Genomic DNA, 14603 nt, shown 5'->3' on the forward strand with positions numbered 1-14603 from the left:
ACTGTTCTCCACAGTGGCTGCACCAATTTACATTCCCACCAACAGTGTAGGAGGGTTCCCTTTCCTCCACGTTCTCGCCAGCATTTATTCTTTGTGGACTTTTTGATGACGGCCATTCTGGCCGGTGTGATGTGCAGACATGAACATTCATCATCTTCATCCTTTTTAACCCTGGTCTTGTCCCAATTATTAACCCAGACGTCTCTCCCATTTTGGGGCCTGTTGTACTTTTTAGGCTGTTTCGCACACCTCACCTCTGCTCATATAACTTTTGTAAAGCTTTCTATTATGACCTTATGATTTTTTTTTTTTTTTTTTTTTTTGGCACACGGGCTTTGTTGCTCCGCGGCATGTGGGATCTTCCTGGAGCTGGGATCGAACCCATGACCTCTGCATTGGCAGGCGGATTCTTAACCACTGCGCCACCTAGGAAGCCCCAAGCTTTCTATTATGGAAACATTCAGTAGAGAGACAAGTACATGGGTACATGAACCCTCAGGTACCCATCTTCCAGCTTCAACAATGATGATATCGCCAGTCTTTATTATGTGAGCTCTCCAAAAAGCCTTCCGCAGCTTGTGCCCACACGCACTGCTGGCTCCAGAAACATCTCTGCCAGCGATCTCAAGAAGGCCAGTCACACTGCCACAAAGACGATGTCCAGGAGTGTGCCAGCCAGGCTCTGGCGCCTCTAGTTCTCTGCTCACTCCACTCTGCCACCCACCACGGTGTCACAGCAGGACAGAGCTGGCATTTATTGATGCCACACAGACGTGCTGAGCTCCTGTCCTGCGTCAGTCACTGACCAGAGCCACGGTGGCATCAAGAAGGCAATGACCAAAGCAGGGACCTCAGACACTCATGAACAAATAGGGTGATAAATCACAATTATAATTCAAGCTCCAAACACAATGCCTGAATGAACCGGCTCCCCTGCATCTCTGTCCAGCTTGATCTCTTGACATGCCTGTCTTGAAACTTATGTTTCCACCTTATGAAATGTCTGCAGCTGCCCAAATGACACTGGCCATGCCCTTCACCGCACCCCCACCCCCCACCTGTGTTCATCCCTTTGCCTGGGATGCTGACTTGGCTGGGGTCACTGGTGTTGTAGGTTGAAAAACGCCCCGCCCCAAAGGTATCCACATCCTAATCCCTGGAATTTATGAATATGTTACCTTTCATGGCAAAAGAGACTTTGCAGATAGGATTAAGTTAAGGATCTTGACGTGGGGAGATGATCCTGAGTTATCTAAGTGGGTCCAATGTCATCACAAACGAGGGTCCTTATAAGAGATAAGAAGGAGGAGCAAGAGAGAGAAGCTATTATGGTAGAAGCAGAGGTCAGAGAGGAGAGAAGATGCTGTGCTGCTGGCTTTGAAGAAGGAAGAAGAGGCCATGAGCCAAGGGATGTGGGCAACCTCTAAAAGTCGGAAAAGGCAAGAAAACAAATTCTACCATAGAACCTTCAGAAGGAGCCAGGACATCTTGCCTTTGACCAAATAAGATTGATTTCAGACATCTGCCCCCAGAACTGTGAGAGAAATAATTTGCATTGTTTAGGCCACTGAGTTTGTAGTAATTTGTTACTGCAGCCATAGGAACTAATTAACCTGCTAACACCTAGCAGTCCTCCAAGACTGGGCTTGGCCATGACCTTTCTGAGAAGTGTTTGCTGACCCCCACATTGTTCTTATATCCTGTGGCCTGGCCTCCCAGGCTAGGCTGGATGACCCTCCTAGGTACACCTCATACCCACCTCTGTCATATAGCCGGCCATGGTACACTCTGATTGCATGTTTATTTGCTTATCTCTGGTATAAATGGGGAGCTTCTTGATGCAGGGCCTGTGCCTTCCACCTCTGTCCTGCCAGCCCTGGGCACCATGCCAGGCACATGGTGGGTAGCCAAGAGATGTTTGTGGAATGAGGGATAAAGGCCATGAAAAGCAACAACTGAGAGCAAATGGGGAGTTCAGAGAGGAAGCAATTGCTTCAGCCAAGGGACCAGGAGGAGGGAAGCCCAGAGGACTCCTCCTGGGAGAGGTGGCATGTGAATATGTGAATCCCTTTTTTCCAGGGAGACTGCAGTACGTCACGCTCAAAGTTCGATGGCACATGTGAACATCTATATTCACTTCAATTAGACGCTGGAACAGAATGAACGCACTGTCATCCACCAGATGGGTGCTGAGTGCAAGGCTCAGCACTGCGTCCAGTGTCCATGAACACTGCCAGTCCCCGGTGGTCATTTTGTAGCTCGCTGCCTTCAATCTGCTCTCCCTGTGGGGACGCTCCTGACCTGGACAACTAATAGACACTGGGATAAGCCACAGGTCAAGTTCCCTGGGGAGCAGACTCTGAGATGGAGATTGGTAGGCAAGACATGTATTAAGGTATGATCTCGTGATTAATACCTGTGGGAGGGATTGGACAGAGGGTGAGCAGAGCTGTGATGCAGTGTGACAGAAGCCTCGTCTGCCCCGCAGGATAGGCCTTTGGAGTTGTCCCGAGTTGGACCAAGGGAGCTGGGCCTTTATAGCCCCTTAACAATCAGTCATTGGGTAGGGGACACCCCAGGAAGGGAGTGTGATCTTGAGTGGACTTGCTGAACCCTCATAGGTTACTGGCAGCTGAGGACTGTCTGATGCAGCTTTCCCAGAAACTTGGGGAGCAAGTCTTTCATTCCCAGGGGGTCCAGATGGTTTGTCATTGAGATTAACACAGGACAAGTTTGCAATATGCAATTTACCATGCCTAAGACTGCTCTCCAGATGGGAGGGCACCGATGAATACACAGGGTCTGCCTCACATCAGCAACAGGAAACGTGAGTGGCAGCAAGATCACAGTCTTTTATGTCACAACCTTTACAGAGCCTAGCATTTTCACAAGCTGCCTTTAGGAGGATTTGAAGCTTTCTCCCCAATGACTAGACCTAAGGAGACAGAATTATAGGTGTCCTTCTTATTAGGCCACAGGCAGTTGCTTCTTATGCCAAATTCTGGAGATCCTGAGATGCCATTCCAGAAGTGTCTAGTGATGGGGCTCACCATTCTCACTTTAGAATGTGGTTTTCTGGGAAGTGTCCCTAAAAGTACCACCAGTTCCGTTTTGAAAAGTGAGCAGATTTGGGCCAGTGAGTGCTCAGAGAGGCCATAAATCTTTGATAGGGCTGTTGCCACGGAAACGGCACATTTCTTCATATAATAACAAAATGAATAGTGGCTAAAAACCTAGGGTCTAGGGCTCTGCTCCCTTGCAGCTCAGGAAACTGGGCTTATACCCATCCAAACTAAACTCCTTTCATCCCTGCTGCAATGAAGGAGTGAAGTGCTTATCTTGGCAAATTTTTAGGTTGGTTTCATCCATAGGCATGTTCTTAGCTGTTTTTTTCAATCCACCCACTATTTTGTTCTGCCGAACTTCTAAGTAGAAAAACAGTAGATGAGGTGACTAGATAGACATGGAGGGATGGAAGTTGTCATCAGCGGGGCCCTTCCTTTGGGCTTACAGAGCAAAACACACACATCGCAGCATATCTCATGCTGGGACTTCCATTATGATTTTGGGTATGAGTCTGTCTCCACGACATCCTTTGACAGCAGAAGTCTATTGTGTTCACCAATTTATCATTGGCTGCCTATCTCAGTGCCATGCAACTAAAAGAACATGGTCTTGTGAACCAGAGATAAAAGAGCATTGGAAAGAAATGAAAAGTGAATGTTCATCTGGAAAGACAAAGCATGGGCCAGGAAGAGAAAGGGCCAGGAGGAGAAAGCAGGTGGGAGAACGCAAGGTTAAGGGGAGGATAGCCCAAAGCACTCTCTCCTGGAGAGCTGGCCCCAACGTCTGTGTTTTCTTTCCAGTCAAAGGCAGATCCTCACACTGAGGTACCTAAAGGGGAGGAGTTCTAGCTTCACATCAAAAGATCCAGGTTCAAACCCTGGCTCTGCTCTGGACCTCTCTGAACTCTGTTTTTCTCTTTGGTAGGGCAAGGGTAACAATATCCCTGGGAGGACTGGGGAGATAGTCTAGGTTGAGATGCCTCCCAGACTCCCTGGTATAGACTGATATTTGGGAGATTTGAATTTGAAACGCCAACCAAGTTGCATTCAATTTGCTTGCTCTAGGGTCCAAGAAGGCCAAAAGGTGCATGGATAAGGCAGGGGGCCAGCCCAAGGAAGGAAAGTGCCTCTGAGGCTGCCACTGGTCCCCTCCTGGAATCTCTCTAAAAGCCTGCAGAGTTTTCTCAGAGATCCAATCATTTTACACAGAGGCTCCTCGGAGTCGCTGAGAGAGCTTATTTTTAGGGCCTTGGTGCATCTTCTACAATGAGTGAGAGAAGGCAACTGAGACTTTCAGGCCATTATCACAAAGCATGAACAAATTCTGTATGTAAACTTTCTTCTCAAGTTTCAGCTATGTCGTGTTGACTCAAGAATGCTAGAATGTGTGTGTGTGTGTGTGTGTGTGTGTGTGTTAGGGCAAGGGTGGAAATGTCAGACAGTGAGGTAAAGGGATAGAGTGAGGGAGAAGATAGGATTTTCTCTGCAGGGGGTTAGGCACCAAACTGAAAGACTTAACAGGTATCTCATCCTTCCACTTCCCCAAAGCAAAATCCTGTGGGAAGGGACTCTGCTCTCAGTGCAATGGTAAAAAACTGTGCTTCAGTAACATTTTTGAATTTAAGGGAGGAGATTTCACTATTCATGGGACAAATGCATTTCACAAACCTGGCCTCATCCTATGTGCCCATCCATTTTTACACATCAAGTTCTTTTTCTAAATTATGATCCAAGTCTATTTTAAGAGATTCAGAAAACATGGCGGTAACGCATTGGGCAAAAGCATCTTCTGAATTTGGCACTCGAAGGACAGATTTTTTCTAAGGGTGGAACCATAGCCAGAGAGCAATCAGAAGCTGGAAAAATCCTGCTATCAACCCTATTTATAACGCTCATCTCTGTTTTAACACCACGGCTGATTGTCATTTTACTCAATTAAGGGAGGCTTGGCTAGTTCCCTGGGTCCCTTGGCAATGGACATGAGGTGGCAGCCTCCCTCGCTGAAAATTCCCTCCACTGAAGTTTCATTTTGACAGGCATATTTGCCCCATCATTGAGCATTGCTATTTTCTTAATCCTAATGTCCGCTTTGTAGTTTCATTTCTTCTTATTCCTGGTGAATTTCCTGACACTCTAAAGATGCCATCCTTTCTGAAGTCATTCTCAAGGGAGAGGTCTTATCCAGAGCTGCAGTATGTTACTGCCTGGTGTACACATTGAGTCAGAGCTGAAAGAGTGGATTAGCATGACATAAAGTCAAGCACAGAACTGAGACACTAGTGAAGGTAAAATAGAAATAAGAAAATAAAAACAAAAGGAAGTTTAACATTCGTCTGAAATGCTTCCGCAGAATGTTAAGGCTAATGGGAAGCTAGTAGGAGAGGCAAGAGGTCTTATTTGAAATCACTGGTGTGATTGGATGTTGTGGGACATGACAAATGAGTATGCATTTCAAAGTATAGGTGGTTTAGGAGACACAAGGTGACACAAAGATTGTGTCCCTTTTAAAATCCTGATGTTATATTCTTCTTTTATACTTTTTAGAGAGCATAGAAACAGAGTTAAGGTGAAAGATGAAGAAAAGAAGAGACTATCATGCAAAAGCTCACTATGCCCAAAGCACACCACTGTGCTTAAAGCATAGAGGGCAATGAGTAAACCTTCCTACGAGGCAACCAAGATGCTTGAGAATGCTGTCAGCTTGCTTAAGCTCTTCTGGGTCAAGATCTGTTGCAAATGGAGACTGTTTACTCTTCTGATATCTTCCTAGACCTGCAGTGTCCAATATGGTAGCCAATAGGCACATGTGATGAGCGATCATTTGAAACACAGCTGGTCCAAATTGAGATGCACTGTAAGTGTAAAATACAGACTTCAGATTTTGAAAACTTGGTATGCATTAAATATCTCATTAATATTTTTAGATTAATAGTATGTTAAAATGATATTTTAGTTAGGTTGAGTTAAATAAAATACATTAATACTATTAGTTTCATCTGTCTCTTTTTACTTTTTAACATGCAGACTAGGAAATTTTAAAACACAAATGTGGCTTGCTTTTGTGGCCCACGTTATACTCCTACTGGAGAGACCTGTTCTATAAAAGCTGCCTTAGTAGGCTATTAATAGGTCAACCTGCTTCCTGGAAACGTTGGAAAACAATGCTAAACTGAAACAGAGTTACGGCAGACACCCTCTTTATAAGGTCCTTACAGGCAATGATCATTCAAGTATTTCAAGTAAGCCATAGTCACAAGGCTATGTGATTCTTCCAACTTATAGGGCTGCCTCTAAAGAAAAGCAGAGGAAGTTTCTAACCAATTCTTAGAAAAGTGAACTTCTGAGGAGTATATTGTAATAAATTCAGAGCTAGAAAGAGCTTGAAAGAAATAGCATCTTAGAAACTAAGAAGAGTGTAGTAGGTGGCTCCCCAACATTCTTACAAATGTGGAAGCTAATTAGATGATTGTATAAAAACAACAACGATCACGCACACTGGGATAGCGCTTGCTGTACCAGAAACCAACACTCTGTGTATACCCACTCAGTCACGTGTAACTGGCCTTTGCAAGGACTTTAATTATGTACCAAGTCACAGCCTCAAATACAAGATTCATAGCCAGGGTGTTGATTGCTGCTATGTTTATTTTCACAACTGTGCTCTCATGGTTCCAAATCTAACAAATCAACCATCCAATGGGAAACATGAGGTTAATTCCTAATTCTCATACTTTAAAATACTTGCAACAATTGGGGGGATAAAATTGACGGTTTGTGTGTGCATATTACATCAAGTTGCATATTACAAATGCTAAATCTTTGAAAGACAGGAAATGAATTCATAGCAACTGTCACATGAGACAAAAACTGACTCAAAAGAGTGAATCAGAAGTTGGCCTCTGATAGGGACAACTGCAAGATATTTACAGGCTTTAAATACACTGGCATGCAATTGACTGAGACAATTCCACTAGATAGAAAGGAGCTAGTGGATTACAGTAGAGCATGACTGTTATGTTGGGCTATCCTGTTAAAGTCAATGAAAAAGCAGCCCTTTTACCACAATGCGTAAGTTCTAGAGATACAGAGGAGCGAAATGAATACTCCAGCTATGTTTGGTATCAGATGAGACCTCATTAGAGTGAAATGTACTGCTGGTTTTCAGCATTTCTTAAAAGGTGTGGATAAGTTGGAGAAAAGCCAGAAAAAAAGGGTTAACAGGACAAATTAACAAGACAAAAAACAGATCTCCCATCAAAGGTTAAAAGTTGAAGTTACTGGGAAAGGGACATTGATGGAGCAACTTAATATCTGGGGCCGCAGTGACTCAAGTACAAGAGGGATTCTGACATGGAAAATGTCACTGTCCATCCTACAGCACATGTGAGTGTGCACGTACACACACACACAAGCACATACACACACACGCACATGCACACACACACGTGCCAGGAAAGAATGCACTTCCACTAAAGGACAATAGAAATCCATTAAACAATGTCTGGACCATAAAGATGATTAAGCCCTTTAACAAGCCACCATTAAAAGTTGTACAATTTCTGTTCCCAGAAACTTGTAAAGATGGAATTGATAGTACTTTCTGCAACATTATATTCTGTTAAGAAATACAAACTAATTTTTTAAGGCAACACTGACAAATGTTCTCTTAAATACACTAATCTTGTCATCATCAATTTCTATTTTGTGGGAACAGGGATTTCACACTCCAATGTAAATGGAGAAGTGGAAGGGGGCTCAGGGAGAGGGAGGAATGGATGAGAGACTTCACAATTAATCAAGATGTGAGGACTGCTGTGATGACTGTCATTAGAAAATAAAAGGAAGGAAGGAAGGAAGGGAGGGAGGAAGAAAATAGCCATCTGTCTTAAAAATAAACTTGCCTGGGTAAAGCACTTGAATCGATAAACCCTTGACACTCTTTCTCATCTGCAAATTGTTTGCCTGTTTCAAAATCGGAGGATATAAGCTGTCTTTTTCGAGCTCTTCTATTGCCCTTTACACATATTCTGAGACAACTGGCTCTAGTTGCTTCTGGCCCATAAATGGCCTCACCTGTGTCACATGACCGCCTTGGATGCTTGGACCACGGGCAGGTGCCTGGCTGGAACACTGAGTGGAGTAACTGGACACATGGTATTTCCTTCTTAAGCCATCTGAAGGTGAGTAATAGAGACCATGGAAGCAGCAGCTGGCAGGAGGCAGCAGCCCAGTGCTAGGGAGCAGTGGAGGGGAGAGACAGCTGCACCACACCAGCAGGGAAGCCTGGAGGAGAGCCCTGATGCCTCCTGCGAGAATAACAAAGGGACCATCCTAAGGGTCATCTCAGATCCTAGTGAGCTTCTAGATTCCAGCTGCTCCGTTCACAGCGAGGCCCAGCAGTCCTGCAGGTCCTATTCGAGTCGCTCATCTTTCAGTTTTTCCTGTCAGATCTCTTTCCCCCATCTTTTCGTTTAGTATCTCTAATATTCTTTCAAGGGACCTACACCTCCCCACATTTGGTCTATGTGTCTGGGTAGAGCTGACCTCATCTTCGTTTGCAGTGATATGCATGTGACCCAGGCCTGGGTGATCAGAATGTTCTATTCCCTTGACTGGAGGACCTGGTGAAATAACTCAAGACAAGCCAATAGAAGTTGGCCCTTCAACTTCTGCATAATTACTGGGAAAGAAGAGCTCTCCTTTGGGTTGCTAGGAAGGCCACATCTAAGCCCAGAGCCACTGCTGCTGAATCTTTAGCATAGTGTAGGGAGAACCTGCCTGAGGATGCCGTCAGCAGAGAAGAAAGCAGAGCCAAGTGATGGAGAGAGAGAGAGAGAATTGTTGATGCCCTGGATTTGGCAGTGCCTGAAGCTAGGGCACCAGCAGCAAGATTTTCCAGTAGCTTGGGCAAATAAATTCCCTTTTCTGCTTAAACCAGCTTGCTTGGGTTTTCAATGAACATTATACTGCTCTTATTATCAAAGCTGATTAAGACATTTTGCTTGTATCCCCCGAGGCCAAAGCACTCATCCGGAATCATTTGCCTTATTTCCACCTATTCCCTTGAATTACATTTCTACTCAGGAAAACATGAAAATCTCTCTCGTCATTACATACAAATAAGTACAACTACACACTTCTTTGTATTACTTGATAAGTGGCATTATGTTGAATTTTCTCAATTTGGTTTATTAGGGCATGTGTACAATTCGGTACATGAAAATGTGGTGCACAGTGGGCATGGGGCTGATGAGGAGGTCGGAGTATTAGTCCTAAGTCTGACATTAAGTGACCTTGTTCAAGATCACTATGTAATTTTGGATAGGTCATTTATCTTCTTTGGGCCCCCTCTCTGTTTCCTCATTGGCAAAATGTATGAGTTAAGCTGAAGAATTTCAGTAATAGCTCTCTATATCTTCATAGTGATTCATTTGTTTCTAAAATGATTTCTCATTAGGTTATATCATATGTATATAAGTAACTCATGAAATCGTTTTCTTACCTAGAAATGCCAACTGCCAACTCTTTACTTTTTCAAAAGGCTATTATTTCAATATCCTATTCATCCATCCACCCACCCATCCATCCATCCATCCATCTATACCTCCATTCAACAAGCATTTATTGCCTGCTACCACATATTAGTCAATGTGCTAAAAAGCATGGTTCCTACCCTCAAGAATGTGCCACTCTAATGGAGAAGATAGACACTCATGCCATTGATTAAATACACCCACGAATACATGTATAATTAACGACCTTGACAAACACTGTAAAGGACAAATACAGATGCCTTAATAATGTGGAAATGGGAGTTCAGACCTAGACAGCGGAGCAGCAAGGGGAAGTCTCCTTGAAGTAGAAACTTGAGCTGAGAGCTGATGGGTGAGTGGGAGCTATATGCCCCCTAGGCTGGGCTGGGGCCCTCCAGGCACCAGCATGGCCACGGCATGTTGGATGCTACTTTGGGCTGGCTCACGGTAACGTGCCACGGGGTATAACTCTGCCAAAACCCTTGTATCGTTTCCTCTATTGTTGACTAGCGAATATTCAGAAGCATGAAAAGCAAAAAGCCTTCATTAGATGCTAGAGAAATTGCCTGCTGAACTCAGATGTCACCATTTCACCGCTCGCCAAGTCTTCCTGTGCAGCACCTCTGACTCACTTTAACCCATAGCTCAAGGAACCAACTCAACCTCCCTGGATCTCGGATTTGTCATCCATAAGACATGAGACTTGGATTATAGATATGATTCCTAAGGCCTCTCTTGTGTTCAGCATTTTATGTTTCTAGAAATACACCTGAGTTAGTGGAGAGGGGGAAGAGAGGCTGTGAATCCTACAAAGCCCACTTGTTATATTTAAAAAAATGAAAATTAGCACGCATTCACAGCTCAAGGAAATGTTGTAGGAATTGTAGCTATTGAAATGCAGGTTGGATGGAGCCAAAAATAGTTAATGTATCCACAGCTAATGCAGGGAAGTGTTTCCTTGGCAATTGAGTTACTTAAAGGTAAAGGAACTTGTTCTGATCAAAGACAGATTTCTCTGCTTCTCATCCTCTCTGTGGGTTCTTCAGTTGTCATTCAGTGGAAAGGGATAAATCCATTTCACTAGAAAATAAGAGTCAGCCAAAAAAATCAAGAAAAGGGCAATCTGGCTGGATCCAAACAAGCAGATACTCTAATGGGAGAGGCCTGCTCAGCCCCACCACGAGCACTTGAGGGGCCTGCACATGCCTTAGGATCACCCCCACCTTACACTGGTTTCTGCAGATCCCTCAAGCCTTAAATCATTTTGGGCAAGCGATGCCAGAATTTACAGGAACTTGACATCTGTCAGTCTAAATGCAAAACCTTGGATTTCAAACCAGTCAGTTCCATCTAGAGAAGGAAAAAGGACAATAGATGCTATTTCTTAGCATGCATAATCGATGCTGCAGGGGTTGCTAGGCAACGAGCAGGGAGACTGTCAAACATCCCTGGGTGCCTCCAATGGAGGAGGAGCAGCCCCGGCAGCCACTCCTTAGAGGTGACAGGCTATGCAGGCCCTGGAGGCCACGTTCAGTTTTTCTCATTCCTTTAAAAGAAAATCCCTTTATTGTGGTCAGGACGGAACCATAGACAGTTTCCTCCCAGGCTTATTAGATAGTATTTGAGTACACTTTCAGTTGGCCCACATGCCTAAAAAATGAACAGATCAGGCTGGCAAGAAGCAGCTCTGTGAAAAGTCCATGTGTTATTCTGACCCAATTCATCCTGGAGCCCATGAAAGATCGGACTTGTTTCTTGCATGGCTGTAGCCTCTGGATCCCAGAAAATTGAAACGGGCCTCCTCTCTGAAGCTTGAAATCATTCTGGCCAACATAAGCAAAGCCTCTGATTTCAACAAAAGTTCACATTCAAGGTCATTGGGACGAGATTGCTTATGTCTGTGACCTTGAAATTGAAATGAATTTTTAAGCTGTAGGTATTTCATTCTCTCTACTTGAGATAAAGGGACAAATTTCCTTTGTTTTGTTTTTGTTTGTTTTTTAGCAATGTTGATTAAAGAGCAAACACTCACCATGGGTTGTTAATTTGTAAACACTTTTTTGGCAAAGCCAGGAGATTTATGGGGACTAGGGCCTAAGTCTGGGTCATAGGTGGGATTAGGGCTTGGGATTTAATATGATTGGGATTTAACCAGAAAGCAGCCTCACCGACAGTAATGATGGAAAGCATGCTGTGGGCAGGACAACTGGCTCCCTATAGCTGACGCTGGCTAATCCTTCATCATTACTGGCCCAAGCCCTGTTTCAGCACTAGTTTGGAAAGAAATGTAACATATGAGTTGAGGGTGCCATGGATTTAGCTACTCGGCACCCTCGCCTTGAGGACGCGGCAAGAAGTACAGAGGAGCAGGTACAGAATTAGGAATGATACTAAGATGAAAGGCAATACCCACAGAAATTTCGTGAGTCTATCTCTTTATCAGGCTGAGGTCTTTCAGCTATTCCTACACTGTCCTCTAGGTTTCCCTAATCTCCCAGGATTTTTTCACATTCAGAGATTTCACCTTGTGACCCATGAATTGAATTTCTGAAGGCCTGCCTTAGCTCCCTGGATGGCCTCCAAATATCAGTGGGGAACTGGCCCAGAACCTGGACCCAAGACCTTCGGTCTCCTTCTCTGTGACACATGCTAGATTAGGATTATGTGTTCCCTAAGTGTCTTCCAGCTCTAACCTTGTATCAGTCTATGAATCTACAAATATAGAGGCACTTTTTGGTCCCATTTTTCCAAAGGGGAAAAAAAAAGACAGCAAAAGAAGAAAGCAAAGACTGCAGATATAACACTGCCAAATGTTCTGAACATTTTGTGCTTTAAAAAATAACAAACTTTTTGAGTAAATGAAAGAAAAGAGGAAGCAACTGCAGCAGCAGGAATTAAACATCCCCAGCATCCCCACAGGAGTCTCACTTTACACCGCTCACCCCGCTTGACCTCGTATCTCTCTAGCATCTCCCTTCCCCTCTTCTCTCCTCTGCTTCGCTCCCCACCTCCATTTGCCTATCTTAGTGAAATGATGTTTATTTGATAGATATTACATTTCTCATCCCTAGAAAGGTCTGTCCTTTGTTCACTCCAAAGTGCTGCTTTTTTTAGGAGCCTTTGCTGAGAGTCTAAGAGGATCCGTGCCACTCGGCTTAGTTACTTTTGATGACAAGGAAAGCAAACGCAGTGTTTCATTCGGATGAACTTTAACAGAAACTGTGTTTAGTCTGCAGGGTGGGGAAGTTCAAGAATCATTTTATTTCCCTCCTCGGTTACCCACTGCACATATATTGAAGTATTTAAGGCTAAGTACAACAATAATGAAATACATATCTCATTCTAAAAAATGAAAAGCTGTCCTGGTTATAATGAGTAAATAAATGGCATTTGTACAAATATTCTGTGTTTGGCCAAGCAAACAAATAAAAACCCAAACTCAATCGTCTTATGTTAGGCCAAGAAGTTACATTTTATTACATTAGCCACGTCCATATTCATTTGGCACTTAATTCATTTCCTAAACATATGTCTCTTTTTGTTTCACATAAATGATACCTTGGTGAGGTTTTTGTTTTTGTTTTTTTAATTTTGACAATGCATATGTAAAAGATATGCTGAAGTCTTTTGTGCTATTTGTGTTGTGATTTAGAGAGCTCAGTGGAAATTTTAGCCCTTATTGAAGACCAGGTCTCCTTTTTTGAGTTTATGGAGAAATGGCTATGATGAAGGACTTTCAGACTTCTGTACTTCAGTAAAATCTTGTGTCTCCTAGGGTGGTGGGATCCACCAGAAATGTCACCCATCCCAGATGGAATCATGCCTTGGAGACATTTGAAAGAGACAAAGTAAGTATAACAGAAGTTCTCAGCAGAACTGAGGCTGAGAGGGGAAGTGAAGGCCACAGTCTCCCTTCTAGAAACTTCGAACAGGAGACAAGCTCCAGCTCGGCTTGGACAAGCACCAAGTAATCTAAGGAGACAGAGGAGTCTCCAAGACTTGGCTGGTTGGATTCTGTTGGACCCCACTGACCTCTGTCCAAAGTTTAGTTAACATTGACTGGGAAGAGTAGCTCAGAGACATTCACAGGCTGCAGACTGGAAGGTTGTCCCTGAGCAGAACCTCTGACAGTTGGATATGCCCCAAATATCCTTCCCACTGTCCATTCCGTTAAAGGAATTTGAACATATCCACCATAGCAGACATACTTTGCTCCCGAATTGGCCACTACAACAACATAAAATAAAGCAACACTTCCACACATGAGTGCGACCACAGATAATGAGACATTCTGGAGCGTTTGCTTACCTTCACTGCCACCAAGATCTTGTCCTGCTCAGGACAGAGGTTATAGCATTCAGCTAGGAAAACTTTTCCAAAGGCTCCTTCGCCTAGCTCCCTTTTCAGAACAATGTTATGTCGCTTGATGTGCTGAACAACTGTAAAACAAAGACAGAAGGGACATTGGAATCGAGGCATGAGGAGCTGAAGGCAGAGGATGGGGAGTCAGCAGGCTGCATCCTGAGCTTGCAGGCCCCCGATTCTCTCCTTTGCACACGGAGAACCAGAGGAGAAGCTCAGTGTCCATCCTCAAGGTCCACCCCAAAGGGCTGGAAGGTAGTGTCATCAGCTTGCTCTCCAGTGTGGAATTATTGTTTCTGATAGAACTATAGGAACCACCTAGCCATTGGCTGCAGAATATCATTAATGAGCTTTACAGACTGGGAAAGGGGAGAAATAAGAAGGGAATGGATATTAATGGCAGACCTTTCACAAGCCAGATGCTGTGTATGCATTTGTCAGTTATGTGTCTAGTGGGAGAGGCAGAGAGCGAGCCAGGAAGCCCTAAGTCTTTATTAAGCCCCCTTAGACTCCTGAGAGGGAGAGGGTCAGAGGATACAAAGGGAAAACGCAAGATCTGTGCATTGCTGATTAAGGCTGTGTCCTCACATCACTTTTTGCTTCTTGGTGAGGTAGGATCCACGGTTGAGCCTCCGTGACTTTT

At 44.1% G+C, this 14603-nt stretch overlaps 1 protein-coding gene across 3 annotated transcripts in view; it reads right to left on the reverse strand.

Annotated features, from left to right (window-relative positions):
- Positions 1 to 14603, reverse strand: part of NTRK2 (neurotrophic receptor tyrosine kinase 2) — a 345813-nt gene that overhangs the window by 70276 nt on the left and 260934 nt on the right. For all 3 annotated transcript variants that reach the window (XM_057722523.1, XM_057722521.1, XM_057722520.1), the window contains one exon: positions 13907 to 14037. In XM_057722523.1, coding sequence (XP_057578506.1) covers positions 13907 to 14037 — 131 coding nt within the window. The remainder of the gene's footprint in view (positions 1 to 13906; positions 14038 to 14603) is intronic.

The sequence above is a fragment of the Hippopotamus amphibius genome, chromosome 2 (genome assembly GCF_030028045.1).
Source record: "Hippopotamus amphibius kiboko isolate mHipAmp2 chromosome 2, mHipAmp2.hap2, whole genome shotgun sequence".
Taxonomy (NCBI): Eukaryota; Metazoa; Chordata; class Mammalia; order Artiodactyla; family Hippopotamidae; genus Hippopotamus; species Hippopotamus amphibius.